The 24596-nt window shown below is 36.5% G+C and overlaps 3 protein-coding genes across 5 annotated transcripts; 2 read left to right on the top strand and 1 right to left on the bottom strand.

Moving 5' to 3' along the window:
• The first annotated feature begins 1072 nt into the window (after window positions 1–1072).
• Window positions 1073–15029, top strand: ATGRIP (Golgi-localized GRIP domain-containing protein). 2 transcript variants are annotated; one of them, XM_048113918.2, is made up of 21 exons: window positions 1073–1692; window positions 1862–1977; window positions 3573–3742; window positions 4695–4788; window positions 6336–6422; window positions 6550–6630; window positions 6834–6959; window positions 7077–7185; window positions 7257–7336; window positions 7662–7790; window positions 7893–7993; window positions 9802–9935; window positions 10032–10129; window positions 10205–10324; window positions 10490–10514; window positions 10628–10686; window positions 11248–11319; window positions 11973–12020; window positions 13302–13407; window positions 13964–14022; window positions 14610–15029. In XM_048113918.2, the coding sequence occupies exons 1-21, from the start codon at window positions 1209–1211 to the stop codon at window positions 14718–14720; spliced, it is 2409 nt and encodes an 802-aa protein (XP_047969875.1). In that variant the 5' UTR covers window positions 1073–1208; the 3' UTR covers window positions 14721–15029. The 2 variants fall into 2 exon arrangements, with proteins under 2 accessions (XP_047969875.1, XP_047969876.1); XM_048113919.2 differs by lacking the exons at window positions 13964–14022; window positions 14610–15029 and adding an exon at window positions 12699–12771.
• Window positions 15030–15689: 660 nt separating this feature from the next.
• Window positions 15690–18761, bottom strand: LOC125215640 (RNA-binding (RRM/RBD/RNP motifs) family protein). 2 transcript variants are annotated; one of them, XR_007175292.2, is made up of 8 exons: window positions 18649–18761; window positions 18514–18533; window positions 17367–17513; window positions 17180–17279; window positions 16811–16960; window positions 16509–16737; window positions 16181–16250; window positions 16051–16105 (listed from the first exon to the last, which is right to left on the bottom strand). XR_007175292.2 is itself a non-coding variant. In XM_048117122.1 (7 exons), exons 1-7 carry the CDS (start codon window positions 18649–18651, stop codon window positions 15867–15869), a joined length of 729 nt encoding a protein of 242 aa, XP_047973079.1. In that variant the 5' UTR covers window positions 18652–18761; the 3' UTR covers window positions 15690–15866. The 2 variants fall into 2 exon arrangements, 1 of the variants encoding a protein (XP_047973079.1); XM_048117122.1 differs by lacking the exon at window positions 16509–16737 and having other exon boundaries at window positions 15690–16105.
• Window positions 18762–20386: 1625 nt separating this feature from the next.
• AKRP (ankyrin repeat protein) lies at window positions 20387–23849 on the top strand. The gene is made up of 7 exons (XM_048118878.2): window positions 20387–21239; window positions 21901–21977; window positions 22186–22284; window positions 22406–22504; window positions 22889–22987; window positions 23069–23167; window positions 23337–23849. Exons 1-7 carry the CDS (start codon window positions 20453–20455, stop codon window positions 23424–23426), a joined length of 1350 nt encoding a protein of 449 aa, XP_047974835.1. The 5' UTR covers window positions 20387–20452; the 3' UTR covers window positions 23427–23849.
• Window positions 23850–24596: the final 747 nt, after the last annotated feature.

Below are 24596 nucleotides of genomic sequence, written 5' to 3'. Positions count from 1 at the left end.
CATTATTTTGAAAAGAAATCCCCAAAAAATTGCACGACAAGCCTAACACGCATAAACCCAAAATTGTATACAACCAAATTCAGCTGCAAAATCCACCCACCCAAAATCAGGTGCAAAATTGACCCAAATTCAGCTGCAAAATCGACCTGAATTCACCTTACCGGTCAGAGTGCAAGTTACCCAAATTGTGATGTCAAACTCAGCTATAGGATGATCGAATGTGTATATGAATGATACGGACCACACTCATTAAACGAAAGAAAATGAGAGGATGAATTCAAGTGAGAGAAGAGAAATTAATTTCAAATTTCAAACCCTTAAAATAGAGATACATACACAGAGTGAGAAATTTCAACTATGATTTGACAAAAGTATTTGGGTAAGGTCTACAAATTGTGTAGGTGTTGGCAGACTAGGTCGGCAGGTCGAGGGTAATATGTCTGAAATGCCCTTCAAGGAATTTGGGTATTTTGTTCCGAAAATTGGCTACAAAAACAAGATACGTGATTATATTTAAGGTTAGAGACATCCGAAGATAATATTTTTTTTCTTAGGGACCTTCAGTGTCACGACTGGAAACGTTAGGGACTTTTGAGGTAGTTCACTTTATTTTCATTTTAAAAAAATAAATTAAAATGATCAAAATACGACGCTCATTCGAGTAGACAAAACCGTCCACACCATATCGCGCCACGTTAGGGGGAGCGTTGCATGCTAGCTCACGAGCTCTCCAAGAGCCGTTCGACCTGCAATGCGAGCTCATTGCGGTTGAGCCGCACTGTAGATGCCCTCAGTTTCACCTTTCAAATTAATTTGAAAAAAAAAATGAAATACTATACCTGTTTCAGAAACCTAACCGGAATCGTAATCAGCTCGATGAACCGAAATTTCGTTTAACCGCCAGCCAACGGTTCCCATTTTGAACCGGATCTGAGCCGAGACCGTTTGCAGTTTGCACCGATCATACCTATCTACATCTGAGAAATTGAGAATGCAGATCTTATGACATTTACCAAAATACCCTCCCTGAACAATTACAAAGCTTGATAGTCGATTTATGCGACGGCAGCAGTGCAGTGACTCTATTGATGAATTATAGTGTGTGCTTGTGATTGATTTAATTTATTGTTCAGCTTTTGGTGGGGCAGCTCATTTAGAATTACATCTGAAGATGAAGAAAGAATAAGGTCATAACTGAATCTGCAAGCATGTCCCAAGAAGAGCCGGAAAATCATGCGCCGGATGTTGCAGAGCACGAAACTGAGGAGCAACTGGATAGTAATCTTGCGAATGAGAATGGATACCATGACGATCTTGTACAGATGGTTCAACATGAATATATGATGACTCAGGATGAGGGTTTAAAGACCCGTCCTGGATCTGATCTGCAGGCTGAGAATGATGATTCTGTTCAGCCTGACCCACAAGAAGTACAGGAACGGAATGATGATTCTGATCCGCCTGACCTAGAGCGTAGCTTACAGGCTGGGGATAATGATTCTGATCAACCTGACTCAAAAGATCTCGGGGATGATCTCACAGATCTTAGTGGAGAAATTGAGTCACTGAAGAGACAACTTCTTGAAGAAAGGCAGACACGATATGCTGCCGAGGAGGCTATGAAGCATCTAAGAGCTGCACACTTGGAGGCAGATACGAGAGCACAAGAGCTTGCTGCTAAATTTGATGAAGGTTTATATTATTTAGTTTCAATACGATCTTTAGCCCAACTTATCTGAAACCTGATAGTATCTTTTTGTCGGCACCTATGCATAGGGTTTGTTCTTCTATACTTTTGGATTTGTTTATACTTTTATCATGTAGACTTAAGCAAATTTTACGTTTTATTACTCTGCCATAGCTCAAAAGAAGATGGATCAAGAAATCAAGGAGCGAGATGAGAAGTATTCTGAACTTGACACTAAGTTCAACAGGCTTCACAAAAGAGCCAAACAACGTATTCAGGAGGTGCAAAAGGTACACGCCTGAATTTTTGTTCAACTCTTCTTTTCCTGGCTGCCGTGATTCATTTTCTGTGTCATTCTCTCTCTTTTGGTCAGATTGATTGGAGACATCATAACTATTGTATCATTCCTGACTGCCAACCTGAAAGCATTATTATCTCATTTTTCTTAAATGTTATATACTCATATTATTATCCTGAAGAAAATGACTGATGGCACATCTCTGAAATAGTCATAGAGTAGCTTGAGGTCATTTTCCATTGCAGAGTTCAGAACAGTGAGCAAATATAGTTATAAATAACTGGCTTGAGAACATTTCTCCCTTGGTCCCTCACCCTTACTCTCCGCTAGGCTCTATTGCACTCACTTCTTAATCAACAGCCACGATTTCGTTCTTAATCTGCAGCTGCTCTATTGCACTCACTTCTTAATCATCACCCTTGAGTCACTAAAACATTTACAAGTTAAAAAGTAACTCTTGAATCTTTTTATTATGAATCGCGTAGCAACGTATCGTTTCACAATAAATTATCAACTTACAAACGAACTCCCATTTTTCGTTTCTGGAATTAAACATTCCCTTGTCTACAACTCAATTTTGACGTTCAACATGTTGAGGGTAAATTACGAATGTTGCTGAAGTTCGCTCATTCCTAGCTGATCACAAGTCAGCCATATTGATCACAAGGTGTTGGGGCAAGGTCACAGTCGCATGGTGTGTTAACAAATATCCAACGCACAGGTCATCATCCCTATCCATCACATTCCAACTCGCTCGAAGAGGAGTGTTGCTGTTTGGAGATCCCAAACAAAGAGCTTCAGATTCTCTGTTGTTCCTGTCCAAGTGTTCGAGGTTCCAAGTTCTAATATCCATTGTTCTCCAACTGTTCCGAGGAAAGGTTCACATACAAGGTGTTTGTTTAAATTCCAACCTGCATAGTTGGGTGTTTTGCTCTAGGAGTCAGCCTTCTTGCCGTCCGACGTGCTGGAAAAATGGATCCTTGGGATGTGCTCCCCATCGCCCAACTAGGACCATATCATGTTTTATGCTGTGAATTTTCCTCCATGGTTAACATTTTCTGTTAATATGGATTTTCTCATGGCATCACTTATTGTTTCATAGTGAGAGACATCTACAATATTTTTCTATATATTAGATCAAAGAACTCTCTGAGAGTGAGTTTTGGCAAAGCATCTTTGGTAGGGGAAAACCTTAAAATTATATGTTGTTGGATGTAAGATGGCAGGCTGGTTCTGTGGTTGGTGTAAAATGTAAATGAAGCTGTCTGGTGGGCAAGTAATTGACTTGAGTGATATTTTTGTGAATTGTTTCTACTGTTTTAAGGAAGGAGATCTGCTCCCTGTTATGCTGCAATTGCATGTTATTTTCCTGTGGTTATATTGTACAAAACCGATTACGCAAGTCAAAGAAGAAATGTAGAACCACTGATGATGTTTGTTGTGTGAGTCAGTGAGTTGATCTATATATTCCTATAACCGTTTGAAATAGGAGTATGTATTTAGCCGACAAGCATATTTCCATGCTTGCTAAAATGGTTTTCACTTTTATGGTTGAATTGATGATTGATAACCGGGTTGTGCTCTCAGGAAAAAGATGACCTTGAGGTCCAGTTCCGTGAAGTTAGGGAGAAAGCTGATATGGCGTCGTCCCAGTTGTCATCAATCAAGCAGGAGTTGGAGCGGAAACAACAACATGCTAATGAAGCACTGAAAGCAATGGATGGAGAGAGGCAGCAATTGCGAAGTGCAAACAACAAGTATGGTCTCCATGTGTTAGGATTTCTTTTTGCATAACACATCCTCTACTCCTGCTATCTTCAAATGATCACTCATTATAATTCAAGAACATGATATGCTACTTCTAGTAATGGTTGCAATTCCAAAATTGGAACTAATTCACGCCACACCTTTTCACTTTTGCCAGTCGCACTATGCTTTCTGCACAGAGCAAGAAGTGTGTACTTTTACATGGAATGGTGGAAATATGATATCCCTCTACTAGAAATCTAAAGGCTATTTCCTTTCCATTTAAAGTTATAGGAGTACTCCTTTTGATACTGAATTAAAGTTGTGTATCCTTCATCAAGTCATAGAGCATATTAGCCTGATAAACTGTGATTTAGTTAATTGAGACCGTTTAGGTTTGACCTCTTCAGTTATGCATACTTTAGGACTAAAATTTCTTTGTTTCAACTTAATGAGTGCTTATATACTACTCCCTCCATTCGATAGTAGTAGAGTCATTTCCTTTTTTAGTAAAAAGTACTCCCTCTGGCCCATAAAAGTTGAGTCATTTCATTCTGTGCACTCGTTTTGAAAAAATCGTAATAAATAGTTAAAGTGGATAAATAGTAAAGTTAATTTGAAAATAATGTAGAGAAGACTCTTATCTTCGTTATTCTCGATTTTACTTTACTATTTATCCATTCTAACTATTTATTACGACTTTTTCAAAACGAGTGCAAAAAATGAAGTGACTCAACTTTTATGGGACAGAGAGAGTTAACATATTTTCACACTCTTACTTCTCCCTCTCTCTTACTCTATCATCTCTACTTTTTCCTCTCCTACTTTATTATCTTTTTATTTAATACATTACACACTTTTTTCTTAATCTTCGTACCAGTAAGAAATGCCTCCACTACTATGGAACAGAGGGAGTACTTAGTTTTTTTTGTAGAAATAATTTCGCAATATTCTCTTATGCAGACTCCGGGATAGCCTTGAAGAATTACGTCATTCTTTGATTCCGAAAGAGAGTGCTTTGGAGGCAATGCAACAAACACTTGGGGAAAAAGAACAGGTACGCCGTTTTCTATAGTAAGATGACATTTGAAAATATATCCATCTGTTGTGATCACTATCTGAGGTATGAATTTATAATGAACACACTTTCTGTCGCTTGTGTTTTACTTGTTTTCTGTTATCATAACCCGGTTCCATGTATAAACAGCAACTGTTCCTTATCTGATAACAATGATATACTGTACACATTGTATCATCAGGCTTGTTGTGTAGTAAGCAAGTTTTTATGAAGTTATTGTGTAAATACTTTGTTTGATTAATGTTATTTGATTGCAATGTTTCAACTTCCTTACCTATAAATAACTCCAATTAGGCTGACTGTAGGTATGCCTGCTTCAGGTTTAGAATCTCAAGGCTGCCAGTGTTTCTTTCTCTTATACAACTGTCATAGAGTTTGTCAATTCTGCATGTCTACTGCCTGTATTTGTGTGTGTCCCTCCCCTGCATCTGTATCTACTTTATGCTTTTTTACCGTGCATCTTAAGTGACACCATACTTGGCTTTATTATGATGCTTAATCAAGATATTAGCAGATGTATCGGTCTACACTTTAGATGCAGCCTGCTCCTACTTTATGGTGTTTTACAAAGTTGTTCTTTTATTAGGAAATAAAGAAATCTGTTTTCCATCCATTTTGCATTTTCGTTTAGCTTATATTGTTTGAGATGTCCTCGTATTTTTTGCATGTTTTATGTTTTAAAACTGACTGTGAGTTGCCTGGAAGGTATTTATGATAAGCCTGCTTTTAAAATGGAGTAGCATGGTTGTAGTTATATGTTGTTATATTTGTACTAAACTGTGACTTCTGCTAATTATTTTTTGCTTGAATTTGTTATAGCTGATACCATGTTGGGATAACTAACAGTGCAAAAAAGACTTTCACTGCACCAAGACAATAACTATGTTTATAAAGTCATTTAAGAGAGGAACAGAGTGATATTCTTATAGTGATGATAAATCTTGTTACTGGCCGAATATATTGGCATTATCTTCACGCTAATAATTTGTTGATGTTCTGAAATTTCAGAAGGTTATGTAATCTTGAAAGTTGGATGGACGAGTGATGCTTAATACGTCGGAAATTACTCATCAGTTTGACAATAATACACTAAGAATTTCCATATAGCCATTAATATCAAATGTTTATCTTATGTTCTGGGTATTTATATAATTTAGTTGGTTTTATTATGTGGCTCAAGAAAGGCAGGTGCGTAATTGACTTCATATAAGTGACACAACTATTAACATATCATGGTACATAATAGTCAAACTTATCGAAACAATTTTCAATGTTGATAAAAAAGTGAACTTTGAATATTTGCTCCATAAAGAATACATTCTGGAAATCAGCTTCTAGATGTGAAGACGTATCAATATTTACTACTATGAAATTTCATATTGCTCATGTTGTCCTGTTCAGCAGTTTTAAAACCTTTTTTTTCAATGCTACGGTCTCCATGTCCGTCCATTAGAATTGCATGGTCACTGGTCTTGCATGAAACACTCACTTCACTTTACTTAGAATACGTGCTTGAATTTTTGCAGATGCTGGAAGACCTGCAGGGGTTACTCGCGTTGGCTGACGAAAAGCGGCAAGCTTCACTTACAGAACTCTCCCTAAAGCATCAAAAGGTGAAATTCATGCAGACATCAGGCAAACCCTTGCAATACATGAAGGGTTCTTTCTTCTGACCTTACTTCTAAGTGCATCTTACCAGCTTGAGATTTTAATATCTTGTTCGAATATTCTCTTTCTCAGCAAGTAGAGAATTTGGAAGCCCAAATTGCTGAGGTTTTAGCAGAGAGAAGCCGAGCAACTGAGACAATTTCATCTCTGCGGGTACTTTCCCTCATTATTCTTTAGTTTGTTTTCTCAAATTTTGAGCACCAGTGATTGATCTTTATTATCTTTATTTTATGTTCCATGTATACTGTATGATTAGTAAATATCATATTTTTATCCTACTTCACAAGTAAGAGAGTGGCATTTTGGAGTTTATGTAATGTGTAGTTAATAAGGATCGTGTACCTATCTATTTTCAGGCTTTAATTCTGGAAAAAGACACCAAGATTGCAGAGATGGATGCAGCTTCAAGTGGTGAAGCTGCACGACTTAGAGCTGCCATGGAGACTTTGAAAGGAGAGCTCAATCATCTGAAAAATGAACATGTATTACAGTTCTTTAGTTTTCTGATTTTGTGGATGTAACGAATCAAGCAAGTTACTAGAAAGTTGAGACTTTCAACATTGCATAAATCTCTGAATATAATGTTTGTTGTCATCCAGGAGAAAGAAAAAGGGGTCCTGGAAACTACATTGCAGTCCTTGAAATCAAAGCTGGAGATTTCTGAGAGTAACAGAATACATGCTGAAGTTGAAGCAGCAAAATTGAGAAGTATTTTATGTTACTTTAACATTTCTTTTTTGCTTAAGACATGGAATTCTATTCTCATTTCTCTTTATCAGGTCAATTGGAGTCGGAACTCTCTGTGCAAAATCAGCTGCTGAATAACAAAGATTCTGAGCTGATGGAAGCCAATGAAAAGGTTTTTCTTAAATTTCTTTTTGCCTCCTTTTTTAAGAGAAATTGCTAATTTTGTCTCTTGCTGGTCAACTTTTAACATTCTGGTAATTAATTTTCCAAAAGAGTGTTTTTCATGGGAAATGCAAGGAAAAATCAAATCCATTTGCACTTTTAGCTTGAAATTGATAATTTTTAATAATAATTTTTTCCTTTCACATATGAGATCTGTTAACTTTTATCAGAAGATTAAGTGTCCTTATTGCTTTCTGACTGCTTATTGGATCTTTTCCTGTGTTGCATTTGGAAGCGATTCAAATTTTCATCTTGCTGATGGTTACAAATTACAGATAAATCGCATTGAAAGGGAATTTTCTTCTTACAAAGTTCGAGCTCATGCGTTGCTTCAGAAAAAAGATGCTGAATTAGCTTCTGCAAGGGACAATGATCAAGTCAAAGCTCTTGAGGAAGCTCTGAAGGTTAAACCAGCCACTGTTCCAGATTTTCTGGGAAGACATAAAAATCCTTGAGCCCATATTTGTATCTTGCTCCTCATTATTCCTGATTTTGTTGTACCTCAGGATGCTGAAAAAGAAATACTATTGGTAAATTCAGAAAAGGATAAAGCTCTCCAGGACCTTAAAGATGTTCAGAAAAATTTGGATAAGGAGATTTTCACCAGGTACCAATTCTTCTTGATATGCCAATTAAACTTCAGAAGAGTTACATATAGTCCAACAAGAAATAGATATTCGGTAAACAATTTGCAGTGTGATGAAGTAGGATATACAAAAGGCTGGAAATTATTAGTTTATTTTTCTTTCATTTTGTAAGACAGTGGTTTAGGGTTTAGGGTTTAGGATATACAAAAACCGATGCCCTTCGGAAATTTATGAGTGAACCAGAAATGTAGGACAAGGTGTCAGATCAGACATTGAATTGATCAGTTCAGTAAAGTTGAGTTATAGTAATTTACATTAGATGAGTTACTCTCAGGCAAAGAATTTTTTCATAGGCAGACCTAAATCAACAAAGGTATAAAGTGCCTAATATGGATTGGGTACAGCTTGGGTTTAGGGTTTAGGGTTTTGCGCCTTCTGTTCATTGAACTAAAATGCATTATATTATTTCACACTATCTCTCAGAAATATTTTACACAGAGCCTGCTTGTCTTTATAATTAATTTAGGGAGCAAACCTTAGATAACATGCATAAGTATAAGATGTCTTAGAAACTAAAGGGATTTTTGGTGGTAGCAAAAGGTTTTTCTTGGGACTGAAAAAATTGGCACTAGAAGGAGGCCACCTGTAGCTAGTGCCTGATGTGAATGGCAAAAAAGACAAGGAGTAAGAAGGGGGAGTCGGTAGGGAGGAGATTCTGTGTTGGCAACAATGCCGCAAGGGGGTATGTAGGATGTTGGTGTGGGATACAAGAGAGGAGGGAAGGAGTTCACCACTTGCTGCGATCAACCTAAATTTATTGTCTAGTCTACATGTTATTAGCTGAAGCAAAGGTCGTAATTATATCCTATGTTTGGAGATATATACTTGCTAAGACAGCTTAACTAAGGTTGAAATTACAACTCACTGAGACATGCTAAGACAGTCCCAGTGGCAACTGTATAATTTATATGTTTGCAAAAGTTGGATGCAAAATATTGACAGAATCTTGGGTTAGATATCTGCAATAAGGCTGGGACCTGGAAAAGCTGAAAGGTAATTAAAATAAATGATAATTCCAATCATTGTATGTACACCTCTGGCTTATATTTTTTTTGACAATTTATGATTCTACAAAAGATTATGTTTCCTTGCAATTTTATAAACGATTACTCTGCTACTTTCTCTTTTTCCTTTTCATTGTACAATTATTCCGACCTCTAAATTTCATCATAAAGCAAATTAAGTTAGAATGTAGGTGCTAAATAATACTCCCTCCGTCCATGAATAGGAGTCCCATTTCTTTCCGGCACGGGTTTTAAGAAATGTTAAGAAAAGTGGGTGAAAGATAGTTAGTGGAATTTGGACCCCACTTATATATATTAGTTTTAAATGATATATGAGTGGAATGAGTTGGTGGAACCTTTCACCATTTATAGAAATAATGAATCGGGACTCCTATTCACGGACGAACCAAAATGGCAAAATGGGAGTCCCATTCGCGGAGAAGGGAGTAAATTCTATGTTCCATACCCAGTCCTTTGGGTCTTACATTAATAAGACAATGCTCTGCCAGGATGTCTATGTTTCATACATGTGTATTTGGAAATACTTGTCAATTTGTCTTGTTCCTCTGTCTATGGACGTTGCACACATGTGTGCACGCAAGTAGGCAGGTTCCCCGTTAAAATGTAACTGATTGATATGTATCGTGATTTGTTTATCATATGCAAGTTCGGTATTAAAATCCAAGTAGCTCGATGGCAGAGGAATCTGTTTTCAATCGATAACTTACAAATTCTGAATGCTCTAACTTTACTTGCATCCTTAGAGATGAAGCTCTCAGCATAGCAGAGCAACAGATTAAGAGCTTGCAATTGAAGTTTGACTCTACTCTTTCTAAACATCAATCTGAGAAAGAAGCATGGGATAGCAGCCTCCAAAATGTGGAAGAAACATGGCGATGTAGTGCAATCATCTTTTTACCTCCAGCTTATATGCACATTTCCTTTACTCTTTTTGCAGAACTGCAGTTGATTAACTTGAATGTTAACTTTACAGTGAGATGTGAGGCACTGGAAAGGCAAAATGAAGAGTGTTCCACTCAAAATTTGGAAAAAGAAGTATATGAGCTGAAGTTACAATGTAAAAAGCTGAAGGTTGTGGATATTCTATGGATCTTTTGACCTGAGTATTTGCTTCATTTACTTATTCTTTATCTATATATTTGTCAGGAGGAGCAACGTTCTTTTCATGATCTGGCTGATAAAATGATAGAGGAGAAGGACAAAGAGATTTCTAGGCTTTTGGATGATAATGAGAACCTCCGTCAGTTGCTGGACTCAAGGCCTTCTGTATGGCCCTCCCTCCTCTACACAAATTATATACCTACCTACAAGTCAAATTTGATTTTCCTTTAGGCTTCTGTCTTTATATTCGTTGTAGTACTTATGCTCCAGATATATAACCCTAATGTGCAAGTTCTCTGATATGTTTACCACATCTTGACTATTTTACAGGTTGAATACTCCGAGGACCATACAGGTAAAAGGATTGTTTTTGAACTCATAAAGATGTTGAGAGAAATTAAAATATTGCAAGTCTACTGCTTACAAGCTGCCTGAGTTTTAATTATCCTTTGAAACTTGTTAATGCAGCTCTTCATAAACAGGAAGCCTCAACTTCTAGTACTTCAGCTGCAGATCAACAGATCCTAGTATGCAATTTTCTCAATAACTTGACGAAGTTACAATGTGTTTGAAATATAAACATGTCGTATTAGATTTTCTATCTCTTCCTAGCATGCATCTGAAAGAATATTTTCCGTTCTTATGATGTCAATAACCCCTAAATTATAGTTGTAGCCTGTCGAGAAAGGGCAAGATTGCTTGAATTGGATATGTTGTCATATTGAAGTAGATCTTATCTGCATATAGTTGAGGCATAAATTTATTGAAAGGAGACTTTATGCTCACTAGGTAAACAGGAATATCTGATCACTCAGTGAAAAGGGTTTCTGATGCCAATATCTGTACCTGGTTATACAAGTTAAAACTACTGATATTTTTATATGAGGAGATTGACATCAAGAAACAAATCTCATTGCTATAACTGATGTTCTCTTACTGGGTGATTCAGACAATTTTCCTTTCAGCTGAAGCCTTGCCATTGCACTGGCTTAGTTTGCTTCACTAAATTTCTGTAGATTAGGCTTGAGTTGGATATTTTTCATGCACATTGCATAGTATCTAGTTTTTTATTTAGTTGTATTTTTCAGATTTTGGCAAGACAACAAGCCCAAAGGGAAGATGAGCTTGCCCAAACGCAACGACATATTCTCGCACTTCAAGTATGTCTTGTAGAAATAATCTAATTTCTAAGTGCCAACATAAATTCGAGTTTTTGAGTTTCTTTTGTAGTTAAAAATTGATGAGGGTGGACATCAGAAACTAGTTATTTAATGTGGGAGTGGATAGTTCATTAAAAACAAAAGGCAAACAAAACAATAAGAGAGATATAGGAAGAAGTGTACATGGTTTCCTCTTGAAGTGCACTTGAACACAACAATCTAATAGTATAGACTTCCTTTGGGTTTTTCTCTTGGGTTGTCAGTGAAGAATTATTGTCCTTCTAGTTGAATTTAAGAGTTTCAAAAGCATTGCCATTACAGTTACCGATTGCAAAAGACTTTGAACAAAACTGCAGTTTTGATAGACTAGTAGTCAGGTAATGAATGTTTTAAAATCTTTTTTACAACAATCCCTTGCTTAAAACTCCGTTATAAACGTACTCTAAACCTGAATACCATTTCTGAACTGATGCCTATTAATATGTCCAAATAAATAAGATCCAAATCTGCTTCGTTATACGTGGGACTGTTATCTAGGTAGTAGAATATCTTGAAATAGCCAGCTTTGCAGTTTTAAAAGTTTCCAAGGTTTTGCATTTGGTTTGTAATAAAAATTTTCTTGTTGACTGACATTTATGATTATTTATATGCAGGAGGAACTTGAAGAGCTGGAGCACGAAAATCGCCTTCACCGGCAGCAGGTATTTCATATTGCTAGTGTTTGTACAGCTTGAATACTAAACTAAGAAGCTTTTTCTGAAAATCAGACAATCCCATTCCTGAGTGGAAATCATTTCCATCTTTGCTACCATTAGCTGCTTTCTTGTCATCCCAAATTGATTATTTTGGATCAGATGATCAAAAACTCTCACTGGTATATCAGTAACATTTTAGCTGATATCTCACAAATATGGGTTGGGGTTGATTCAATCCGATAAATTAACTTTCTTCCTGCAATTTTTGAATTTGTACTTGTAGAAGCTGGTTAATGGATTATCTATGTACTATTCAATTTCCGTCTCTAGATGTCCAGGCGATTTGAAAAGCTTAAGTTGTAAGTTTGGGATGAAATAATATGCTTTGCACGTGTAAGTTGTATTCCTTTTTAGATGATGAATTTCTTTTTTCATTGTAGAGATAGATTTCTACCCAAGTCCCTTCTAATTCTTTGGGAAATTAGCAACTTTAAAGATGCCCAAAGCAACCAACCATTTAAATGTATTAGTCAGAAATTCTTAAGCAGCGGTCCTCGACCTCGTGGACTTAAAAACTCATTCATTGCCGTACCAGACCCTCTTTTACTATCATTATTTAAGTCTTCTGAGAGTGGACTACCCAATGCTGTCAATGTCATCATTAAATGTTCTGGGGCCTTGCAGTGCTTTGCGGTGGTTGGTGAGCTATAAACTTACACCAAGGGGAAGTTAGCTGACAATGTCCACCTTCTTTATGGTATAAAATCTGTCAGGAAGTTAGAAAAAAGTGTAATAATTGAGTCACTAGTGCATTCAACTATAATTCCTCTAATAGCATTTTCCCTCACTTCAGTGGAAAATAGAAATTGTTTGGCACCGGCACACTCCTTAAAACTGTCCTGTGTACTGTCTCCAAAACATTGATAAGTTGCAGCCATGCTGCAGTTTTTTGAAAACCGTGGAAGTGCACAGAATGCCAATGTTTGATATAAATTCTTAAAGTTGCAATTCAGTTTGAAAAGAAACAGGGGCTAGAACACCCCAAATTTGGAGGGAGATGTATCTTGACTAGTGTGGATCACAACTTACTTTCATATTTTTATTACAGTTTTAATTGCATATACATTTAGACTTTAGGGTCTCTGTAATTTTGTGTAGGCATACTCATTCAGGCAATTATGCATTCCCTCTCTATATTGTGCTACTTGAGCATTATAAACAATATAAATAGATTTGCTTTACACTTGAAAATTGATATTTGTTGCAACCTTGATGATAATGTTGCAGGAAGCCATGCTAAAAGAAGAACTTAGGAACATGGAAAGAATGCAGAAGAGGGAAGGAGTGGATTTGACATATCTTAAAAATGTCATCTTAAAGCTTCTAGAGACAGGTATCTTGTATTTCAGACTTTCAGTATGCTCTCATCTTCAATTGTACCTACGCTTTCACGACCAACTACCCATCCCAAGGCCTCCCCCATGTTTCAATGCTTTATGGTTCCATGCTTTAACTTGAACAACAATTTAGTTTTCCCTGGTGCTATCTCGTTGATGGACAATTAAGAAATGAAAAGGAATAAAAAAAATCAAGCTGATTTGAGTCATCAAGCATTCAAGCTATTTAGTTGTATGTTTTTAAATACTCATACAAGGTGGTGAACATGTATTCATTTGTACACTAAGTGGTTGTTCGGTTTGCAAGATTATATCTTGGAATTAAATAATTGTAAGTATTGTGTTTGATTCATGAGATTGAATCTCACAACTCAATCGCAGATGGATAATCATGTAATAATTAGTCATAGACATCCCCCTCCAACTAAAATAATCTCACAACTTAATCCTAGACTACATCTCATAATTATTTTGTCTAACAAACCGAACATCCACTAATTATATGCAATATTGATTATTTGAATCTCTGCTCCATGACCATTCAATTGATAGGTGAGGTGGAGAGATTGCTACCTGTTGTAGGAATGCTTCTTCAGTTCAGCCCTGATGAGGTGAGTTTGTTTTGTCCTTCTCTTGTTCCACGCTCTAATGTTGCAAATAATCCTTGTGTGGAAAAAGATGTCTATCTTCATATCCTACACTAGTTTCATGTGTAAAAATACGTGCAGCATGTTGACCGCAGACAGCTTATTTTTCTTGCTAATGCACTATGGTTGTGTCTCATGCAGGAAAGATTTCCCCAGCCCATGTGAAGTTCCTTAAATGAATTTTGCTGCTTATGACTTATGATCTTGACAAAATATGCAAACTTGATAGACTATCGATGAATGAATCAAAAACTTGAAACTTGATAGACTAGTTTTCACCTCCGAAGCTATTAACAATTATCGGCACCTTTCTCTGTTTACAAGCTGCTCCAGACAGTCTTATCTATTTGTTTAGTTTCTGCTTCAGTAGAACTGAAGGGTTTTTGAAAAAAAAAAAAACTGCCAGACAAGAGGCAGATATGAACTTTTCAAATCTGGCTGTTGGATTTTCTCCTCGATACCAAGTTGTTGCAGTTGAAAACTCAGTATCTGCTTCAAACTGCTCTTAAAAAAGTTGTCAACTTACTAACAAGTCTGTAATGCATTTGCAGATACAGAAGTGCCAACAAGCCTACCGGGCTTCAAGTGAAGTTCCGCCTAGCCCTTCAAGTGATTCTTCACGATCTGCGCCGTCTCTCTTCTCAAGATTCTCATTTGCATAGAGAGAATGGAAATACTTTTGAAAATATATGATGGAATGGAAGAGCACGGACCAAATATTACATATTCTTACTGGAATACTAAAATCAGATATCTTTGTGTTCTTTATGTACTATAAAATATTGATTAAATGTTTTAAAATATCTGTTAGAACGGAAATAGAAATGGGATACTCTGTTTACGGAGTAGGCCAATTGAGATACAGGCATACAGCTTTTACAGAAAAATTGTCGAAAGTTTTGTACAGACGATTTCATTTAACTTTCACCATTTGAGCTGATGAAAGGAATCATATTCTTTATTTTAAAGAATCGAAGTTTTATATTCAAATGCATGCGTTTTAATTAATTCTTTGGTGTTGGGTCTTGAATAAGTTTGTGGAACGATTTCAACTTGAGCTGTGAATTCTGAAAGAATAAATTTTGATGAATTAGTTCATAAACGGGTAGAAAATGCGTCAGTTTGTAATCAAATTATGTAGGCGTCTGAGAAAACATATTGGCTATGCAGTTGTAGCATGCGATGCTCATTCCAAAATTTGTTGTATTAATATAACAAAGTACTCAACATTTCAATCGCAAAGAAACTTATGTTAGTAACAGCTTGGATGGGCTTGAATGTTTACTGGCATGACTTTTACTTAAAAAACCATTTACTGAACTTTGTATGGTGACAAGTCTACAACTCTCTTCAGCAATTTAACCCAGACTCTCTAACATCATATCGCATCTGTAACCTACTATAAGCAAATGGTGTATGCAGAGGCATTGCAAAACTAAACAAACCATAATAATGTAACGCTTATGCAAATAAAATGCTTAGAAACTACCAGCACCTACAAACATAAAATGGATCTAGCATTTTTATGCGAGAAATTAGACAATAAAGCATGATCAGGAACCTACATTTAAGAATTATCATTGACCAATAGGTTTTTCTCAGAAGCATGAAAAGCCAAAAGAGACCAGTAATGATAATCCACTCATAACAGCAATGCTTGCACATATTAAGGGGGCATCTAAAGTACAACAAGTTGATCACACTTAACGTAACAGTGAACAGACAATAGTTGCATCAATATATGATTCAAACAAGTCTCAAGGATAGTTCTACATTTTGTAAAACAACTGCAACAGTGAAGCCATATTTCACCTAGAACCACGTGCATAGTTCCTTTCAGGACTGTGTCGGGGAGGAGAGTATGACCTGGACCTTTCCCTTCTTGATCTTCCACTTCCACCATAAGGAGAATGTCTGGGTGAGTAATCACGTCCACCTCTGGGAGAGTAATCACGTCCACCTCTGTATGGCGAGCGTCTAGGAGACCTCCTGTAGCCATAATCTTCGCGGCTGGATCCTCCACGATACCTTCCACGATCACCATAACCTTCCATCAAAGCAATATATTAGTTTGATATGCAACATTAAAAAACACTTAAATAATGAGAAACAAATTACTCACCATCACCCCGTGAACTTTTCAGACCAAGATAATGACCAGGAGTGGGAGTCCTTGCACGTTTCCGCCGTGACTAAAGAAAAATGATAAATATAAGCTAATAGAAGCAGGGTTTACAGCTCATAAGGAGAAAGTAGAGCTCCTCAGTACAAGGCATAAATAAAAGGATCTCCAACTTCAAAAGCATTATTTAAAAAATATATAATTTATGTTCCCTATATCTTTTCTAAGGATAATGCACACAAAGACAAGTTGACTAGAAAATTATATTTGGCATTTGCTTTACTCAATCAAATAAAGGAAGGAAAAATCAATGCCAGGTATGGGATACCATAAAAGCCTGATTACAATGTTGACAAAAACGCTTGATTAATTGGGAGTTGAGTATTCGCTGAGGTTCGCTTGATTAATTGGGAGTAGAGTATTCGCTGAGGTTGTAAAGTTGTTGGGGCAATATAGATGCTATTTAGTTGTTTTAGCTTGTTGCGATGGATGGACTGATCATCTTTGATTTCTGCCAACATAGCTGATGCAATATCTTCTGAATATAACCAGAAAACCTTCAGGTCAAAGAGATTGATTTACGGACAAATAGGTCATCAGATACCAAATTCTATCACACAGGTAGCTTACCCTCTCTACAGTTATGTACCGGCCTTCAAGCACTGACTGATTGAGGTGTTTGATACAGCGATTAGCATCATCTGAAGTGACCATATTGACAAAAGCAAATCCACGAGATACACGAGATCGAGGCTCCACAACCAAAAAGACGGACTTAACCTGAAGAATAAATTATAAATGCCAGCAGCACAGATATAAGTTTAAAAGCAGTGTATGAGATTGAAAAATTATTTCAAACTTAAACCAACTCAGAAATCACAAGTTCTGAAGTCAATACTCAATACGTTCAACATAACTTAGATCTACACTACATAATATAGTGTGTGACTTACTCAAAGAATAATGAAACAAAATATAACAAAAGATCCAAACACTAACCTTTCCTTCCTTTGAGAAATGATCTTCAAGTTCTTTCTCAGTGACCCGTGTAGATAGGCCAGTAACATAAAGTGTAGTTCCATCATTAACAACTTCTTCCCTACATGACATAAAGATCAATACAGATAATAAAGAATATCGACAGGGTAACAGACTAAGTATGCAGACAAAGGACGTCAAAACTAACCTGCCAGTGCCACGACCTCTTGACCTAGACCTTGATCTAGATCTCTCCCTTGGTCTTGACCATGATCTAGAACGAGATCTGGATTTGGACCTAGATCTTGACCTGGATCTCGAATTTTCTTCCCATGGAGAAGGAGAGCGTACATACCTAAACATAGTACAATTGAAAATCCAAGTGTCAACCACTGATAATGCAAAGAAAACCTGTCCAAACACATATTAGCTCCCAGACAAACAGCATGATAACCATGCCATTAGAAATCAGAAAGTAAGGAAATCCTCATGATTGCAAAAAAAAAAAAAATCAGACTTGATTACTGAACCTTTAACCCAAAAGCTGAAAGCTATCTTCAAGTGTAGCTCAAATAAAAAAGGGAAGGACAATAAACATGGACCCTAAAACTAAGTATGATGAAAATTACTTCACATGACCTTGGGTCTAAGGCACAAGAATGAAATCATATAATGTTGTGGCTGCCGAAAGAATACATGCCAAATTGCTAAGCAATTGTGAAAATCAAACAAACTGAAACTTCGGCATGCCTATGTTGCTATGTAGATACAGCAACTACAGAGAAATTGCAATATATTCATTATCACTCCCAAGTCCCAAGCTTCTAAAAGTAAATGCAAACATAACATCATATTCTAATACATAATTCTTAATGTATCAAAATAACAGCAGACAAAGCCAGCCCACATGTTACACAGATATTAGCATACATTCAAATAACTGCACCAACATTAATACACAATTACAATTGAGATTGAAAAACAACAAAAAACACACCCACGAAGTTAACACACACCAAAAGAACACAGATCACGAACCAAACTAGCATAATATGAAAATCAAATGCAAATTTAATCAAATAAAGACCAAGCCCAGAAAACATAGCACAAGCACCCAAACTGGCACCCAAACTGCCAGGAAAATAGCAAAAATACAAACAATAAGCAAAAACACAATCAGGCTTATCTATCTCTATCTGCGATCCTAGTTTCTTCTCTAAAATAGAAACCCTAATCCGCACCCCCCCCCCCCCCAAATCTCAAATTAATAGATCGGAAACCCTAGCACAATTGCGCATGAATGTATCAGCGTAATGAAAAATAACATTGGAACAACGATTCGAGAATAAAATTACCGTTTTCTCGGAGAATCAGCCTGCAAAATGAAGGGAATTCTGATGTTATAATCAACGATTTTCACCCAGGTGACGTACATACAGATGAACCTCATAGAAATTAACATCTCAGACAAAGAGAGTAATCGATCTTACCATAGTCGGAGCAGAGACGACGGAACCCTAAACCCAGTCGCTTATTCCGAAAGCTAAATTTGAGCTCGTCTGCGTGAATGAATTTTGTTGATTATATATTTATATTTATAAAATTAAAATAGGCGAGTTGCACTTCCGGTTTTCGAGTGCCAGACCAATTTCTTACCTGCCAGATCAATTACTCAACGAACTGACACTTTTGCCCCTCTCGAAGGTGATCTGACAATTTACTACTCCATTTCTTAAAACAGACGCTGAATAATATCGTTGTTCCATTTTATAAAATTTGTTTCATTTCACTTTTTACCAATTTTTTTTTAGTAGATCATATAAAATTAACATATAAAAATTAGATTCACATTCTACTAATTTTTTTAACTCATTTTTTATTACATTACATTTCTTAAAATTTGTGTCAGATCAAACTAGGACAATATTTGAAGGGCGGAGGGAGTACATTTGTATGATTTTTTTTCATATTTTAGACTTAGGTTTAATTTTAATTCATTTTTTATATAGCTTGAACCACGGTGATATAACTGAATGAGGGAGATTCACTATTTTTCCTATCAAATGCAATAGTCTCTATGAATGAAATTGATTCTCATACCATGAAAAAAATAAACGAGTTCAAATTGGTGCAACCAAGGTAACCCTAACCAGGCGAACTATACATATCATAATATTTGAGCAATTTCTAGTACGATGTTCCAATGTTAGAGGTTCTTGCACGATGGAGTTCCGGTGTGCACTATTTTGGGCTCAAATAATACATGAGAATAGCCCCTTGCACTGTTTCTGATGATGATGAAATAGAAAATTATCCAATAAAAACATTGAATAGATTCATCATTGTGATAAAATTATGCAAGAGTTCAATCATATTGATCATTTGATCAGATCGCTTCAAAATTATCATATTCCGTAATCGTTTGAATAAAAGGAAATAAGTAGAGAAATGATATTCGCTCTCTTATTTCTAACTATAAAGAAAAGGTTATTTTATAGAAAAAAAAACCGAGTTTAAAGAAGAAATGTGTTTATATGTAACAAAAGAAAAGTGATCATATTCGATTATGTTTGCTTGTAATTGAAAGCGCAAAAAGGTGAAGGTAGGTCCTCACACTAATCATGACCGTATAAATTATTGCCGGCATAATATTGTCTATAAGAAAAGATAATATTAGCCATTTGGCTTTGATAAAAGAATATTGGTTATGACGGAAACAGTGACGATTATTCCCCCATCACGTCATAAGAGTCGCTCTTGTTCTTGCTCGCCTCCAACTTTCAAACATTTTTAAAATAACTGTGAGTCGTGACACTCGATTTTAGGATTTTGAAACCTTGCTTCCTTGAGTTATACAAGTATTTATGTGATCAAAGTAAATATGTCCAACAATGAATTACTCCCTTAATTGATAGTGTGGATCACCTAATGCTTCTCCTACACTATCTTCTACTCCATCTCTCATGAACATGAATAATGGACCTACTATCATATTTTATGTTTGTGAAGAATAGAATAAGAGATGATGTGTGAGAAGTATTAGGGGATCCACACTGATTAATTGATGGTACTATTTTTACTAATAGACCCCTTATATTATTAACTAATTCTACTTATATTTTATTATAAAATTAAGTATATAAAAGTAATAAAACTTGTATAAGTTAAATGGTGCTAATGGGGGAGAGTAAAAATTAAGTGATGGAACATATCATTAATGTAATCTATCCCTCATAACAAATGTATACATAATCACATCCCCTCTCCAGGCTCTCCCTGCACACCTACACTGCCATGGCGTCCTCAGCAATCTGGATATCAACAATTCAGCAAAATCCCCAAAACCTTCCTCTACTATTCCCTCTCCTTCCAATCTCTCCCCTTTCTCACTCTCGCACCATCCAATTTCACAGACCAAACCACAATCACGCCCTCAAGCATCTCCACTCCTCTTTCCAACCTCTCTACGCCTCCGTTTCACCACCTCGCCCACAAGACCAGGATGAAGATGAAGACGAAGACGACGAAGAACCTGCCATCGGTGACTGCCTCGTCTACGAAGAGGGCATTTTCCACGACCCGTTTATCGAAAACACCACCAATTCTAGGCGCTCCGCCGCTCGCACCACTACGTCGACTGCCAATAAAGACGCGGATGTCGCCGCGGAAAACCTAATTCCGGAGGAGTGGCTGGATGTGCAGAAGGAATTGAACATCTCAAAGAAGGAGCGGCGGAAGATGGCGCAGGAATTGGAGTACGGCACGCGGGTGATGAAGCGGAGGCAGGCTCTGATGCCTCTGAATTCGGAGGGGCAGGATAAAATTGAGCAAGCGAGGCTGGAGAAATTTGAGAAAATTAAGCAGGAGAAGATAAAGCAGCTGAGCCCCGTGGTGCTTGATAATCCCAAGAAGGAGTATTTTAGGGAGATTGAGCCTCGGAAGGAGGCAAATGGAGAGGCTGGTGGAGGTAGAGTGACGCCGAGGAATCCGAGGCTGGCAGTGTATGGAGGAGGGTTGGAGGATGTTTCTGCGTTTTTCAGTAGTGGCAAGTATGAGAGCGGTGCTGTTAATAAATCTCAAGGTATATTTGCTGCATCTTGTTGTTTGGTTTCGTGTTGAATTAGCGCATAAACATTGATTTTGTGAACGGAATTGATCTTGTGCATTTGTGATGTCATTTTTGTTTTGGTCTTTAGACTTGATAATTGAGAATTGGGAACTGTAATTGAAGTTATGTCATCTTATCTGTTTGGATATGGCGATCTTGGTAAAAAATTTGGGATTTTTCTATGTTATAAGCCCCGGAGAAGTGTATGGCAGTATCCTGCATGCACAATCTTCCCACGGAGGGGAGGTAGGAGAGATTGTTTAGAACTCGAAAGATTAAGTGTAGGAGACGAGGTGATCTATTTTTCTTGGCTTCATAGTGTATGATAGTAGCCTTGATGCATAAACAGAAGTATTTGGAAATCCTTGGTATCCATGCTGTTGTCAAGATTAGCAGTCACATATTGAATATGAATCTCAGTCTGCATGAATGGTAATGTTATGAGGCTTATGACTTGTGATAAATACAAGTTTCAACTGCTTAAGATAATTCTACTGGCCACTCAATAACTGTCATCCTAGGAATTGTGGTGGATTATCTGGTGCTTATATTGTACTTATCTCGCTATCTACATGCCTCTTTGCTCTTTCTTATCTCCAATATTCATTTCCCTGAGATTGCAATTTTGTTGAAGGCACTCGTAAATTATTCTCACAAGAAGAGAAGGCAATGATGAATAGGCGGGTTCCTGATGTAGCAATTGCTACCTCGGTGAGTATCTCATGCCCCTGTGACTTTTGTGTTTGGAGACCAATAGTGTAACGTTGTGTAAATGTGGATATTATGAGACGTCCCTACCATTTCAATGGTCACATTTCTCCTGTTTCTGCTTTCTAATGATTCTCACCTGTAAAGATACAATGATATTGCTATTTTAGCATGTCTGTGTGCTAATTCAGGGTGCCACGTATTTTTTCAGGGAAAATGGCATCCTGTGCATACCCTTGTTGCTGCTGGAGAATTTTACCTTGTTGATTCTTTGTTAAAGCACAACCTTGATATTAATGCCACAGACAAGGTAAAGTGCGACTGAACTCTCATGTTACTGGATACCTTGTAAAAATATCTATCGGGAAGGGTGGCATTATCTCAATCTGGCTGCTAATTCCAGTTTGTTGCTATGGTCCCTTTTCCTACAGAATGGTTTGACTGCAATTCACAAAGCAATACTTGCCAAGAAGCAGGCTATATTTAACTTCCTTTTAAGGGAATCAGCAAATCCATTTGTTCGTGACAATGTAAGTTAAAAACCTTTTGCTGTTAGGATCATAAACTTTGATTAAGATCTTCCTCTGTCATGCTACTGCATATTGTTCATTGTAGGCCCTGCCTCTGCCTCTGAATAAACATGATAATTGAAACATGAGAAACATAATTAACTTATTCATGATCATGACAACATTTGGCAATAGAAACCAACTACAGTATCAATTTTCTAGATGCTTCAGCTCTGTAATCAACTTCACCGTGGAGTCCAGCAGCTTTTTTTATTATCATTTTTCGGTTCCAAGGATTTGTATTTTTAAGATGTTATCTCCTTGTTTTTACTTTTTACCACTATTACAGCTGTGAAGAACTATTGGCTTTAACTTTGTTTCTGAGTTATTTTTCTGCTACAACAGGATGGAGCTACCTTAATGCACTATGCTGTCTTTGCAGCTTCTACTCAGATGATAAAGATCTTGTTATTGTACAATGTTGACATAAATCTTCAAGATAATGTAAGCTACCTATTTTGACTCATTTTTATGTGGTACCCTGAGTTTAACTTTTTCTTTTTCTCTTTCTCGTATTACTAACAGGACGGATGGACACCATTGCATTTAGCAGTGCAATCCCGTAGGACAGATATACTGAGGCTTTTGCTGCTCAAGGGCGCTGATAAATCTCTAAAGAACAAGGTAAGATCTTGGAAGGAAATGATAAATGGATTATTGGTATCCTATGAGAGATGGCACGAGGTGCTTATTTTTGTCATCGGCTGTGTAATACACTTCATTTTTGTAAATGTTATATGTTCAGCTCTGTTTACGCATCTTATTTTTCTTCACCAATTCCGTTCTTGCTCAGGATGGATTAACTTCTCTAGATCTGTGCCTCTACTCTGGTAGAGATACAAGAACTTACGAACTCATTAAGCTCCTCAAACGCATTTACTAGTCTCCAGCCGGTCAACAAATCATCCATCCGACTGCTTTTCCTGCAATCATGGCTCGGATGGCTGGCTGGTGGTATTTGTCTAATCATGACCGTCCCCGGAACTTTCCAGCTTATAATTTAGCTGCATCATTTACACGGGACAGCTGCTTAAAGTCGGAGCAAGGCCCGCACAGACATCCTTCCTCGCCATGCTATGATGCAGCTGATACACAGCTCATGAAGGAAAATGCTGCACTCAACCATCTCATTGCCACAAATTTGAGAATGATATGGCTGGATTTAGAGATCTTTTTCATCTCTTGTATATTGTAATTTTATGTTCAGAAAATGAATTGATAAGAAAAACATTCTTGCATAAAGTTAAATTAAATCATGTAGTAGATTTGCATCCCTTACAAGATATTTTAAGCAACTATTATATTCCTTCTTCTGCCATTAGTTTCATTTCTTTTTCATTCGTATGTTAATAAATCTATGATTTCTTTTATTATTTTTAGCACGTGGATTTCACATTCCACTGACCTATTCTACTCATATTCTATTATAAATCAATATATAAAAATATGATCTATATATTTAACTAGCTATTTTATTATTTTTTACAAAATCAAATAATTTTTTAAAATTTGGATTGGTAAAAAATGAGACATTATTGAAGGGTGAACAAAGTAATTAAAACAGAAGAAGATCTTTGTTATACAAACATCAAGGAATATATATAAAAAAATTTCTCACCAAGTAAACTAATATAAAACAAATCCATGAAGTGACATTTTTTCTAAAAATATAAACTTTGAGCTTCTTTGAAAATAGAATAAGATATTCGTTATAAAAAACATCAAGGAATATTCAAAACAAATTACTCACTAAGTATATTATAAAACAAATTCATGAAGTGACCTTTTTTCTAATAGAAAATACTCTTTTAGATTATTGATCATTCTATAATGTTCCACCCTGGAAAAGAAAAACTTTTTAATAATACATTAAATTTACAGCATGTTACTTATTTTAATTTTAATAATCCTACATAGGATTCCATTAAGCCATGTAACGGCTCTCTACCCCATAAATTTGTTCATTCCTCGCCGAAAGAGCATTCCCAATCCCCATCCGCCACGTCCCTAATAATTTCTTAAATATAAATAAACAAATCTCTATTTTCCATCC

The sequence above is a fragment of the Salvia hispanica genome, chromosome 3, assembly GCF_029641045.1.
Source record: "Salvia hispanica isolate PSC_SH4W2 chromosome 3, Shi_PSC_v1, whole genome shotgun sequence".
NCBI classification, from domain to species: domain Eukaryota; kingdom Viridiplantae; phylum Streptophyta; class Magnoliopsida; order Lamiales; family Lamiaceae; genus Salvia; species Salvia hispanica.
Note: the sequence above shows the minus strand (reverse complement) of the source record. Positions and strands in the feature narration are given on the sequence as shown.

Excerpts from the sequence above, each read along its gene's own strand:
- ATGRIP (XM_048113918.2), top strand. The coding sequence starts at position 1,209 with ATGTCCCAAGAAGAGCCGGAAAATCATGCGCCGGATGTTGCAGAGCAC. Across the intron at positions 6,960-7,076 it reads ATCATCTGAAAAATGAACAT|GAGAAAGAAAAAGGGGTCCT; the intron begins GTATTACAGTTC and ends GTTGTCATCCAG. Across the intron at positions 10,130-10,204 it reads TACAATGTAAAAAGCTGAAG|GAGGAGCAACGTTCTTTTCA; the intron begins GTTGTGGATATT and ends TATATTTGTCAG.
- LOC125215640 (XM_048117122.1), bottom strand. Across the intron at positions 17,514-18,513 it reads GCTGATTCTCCGAGAAAACG|GTATGTACGCTCTCCTTCTC; the intron begins GTAATTTTATTC and ends TACTATGTTTAG. Across the intron at positions 17,280-17,366 it reads AGAGGTCGTGGCACTGGCAG|GGAAGAAGTTGTTAATGATG; the intron begins GTTAGTTTTGAC and ends TATGTCATGTAG.
- AKRP (XM_048118878.2), top strand. The coding sequence starts at position 20,453 with ATGGCGTCCTCAGCAATCTGGATATCAACAATTCAGCAAAATCCCCAA. Across the intron at positions 21,240-21,900 it reads TGCTGTTAATAAATCTCAAG|GCACTCGTAAATTATTCTCA; the intron begins GTATATTTGCTG and ends ATTTTGTTGAAG. Across the intron at positions 22,505-22,888 it reads ATCCATTTGTTCGTGACAAT|GATGGAGCTACCTTAATGCA; the intron begins GTAAGTTAAAAA and ends CTGCTACAACAG.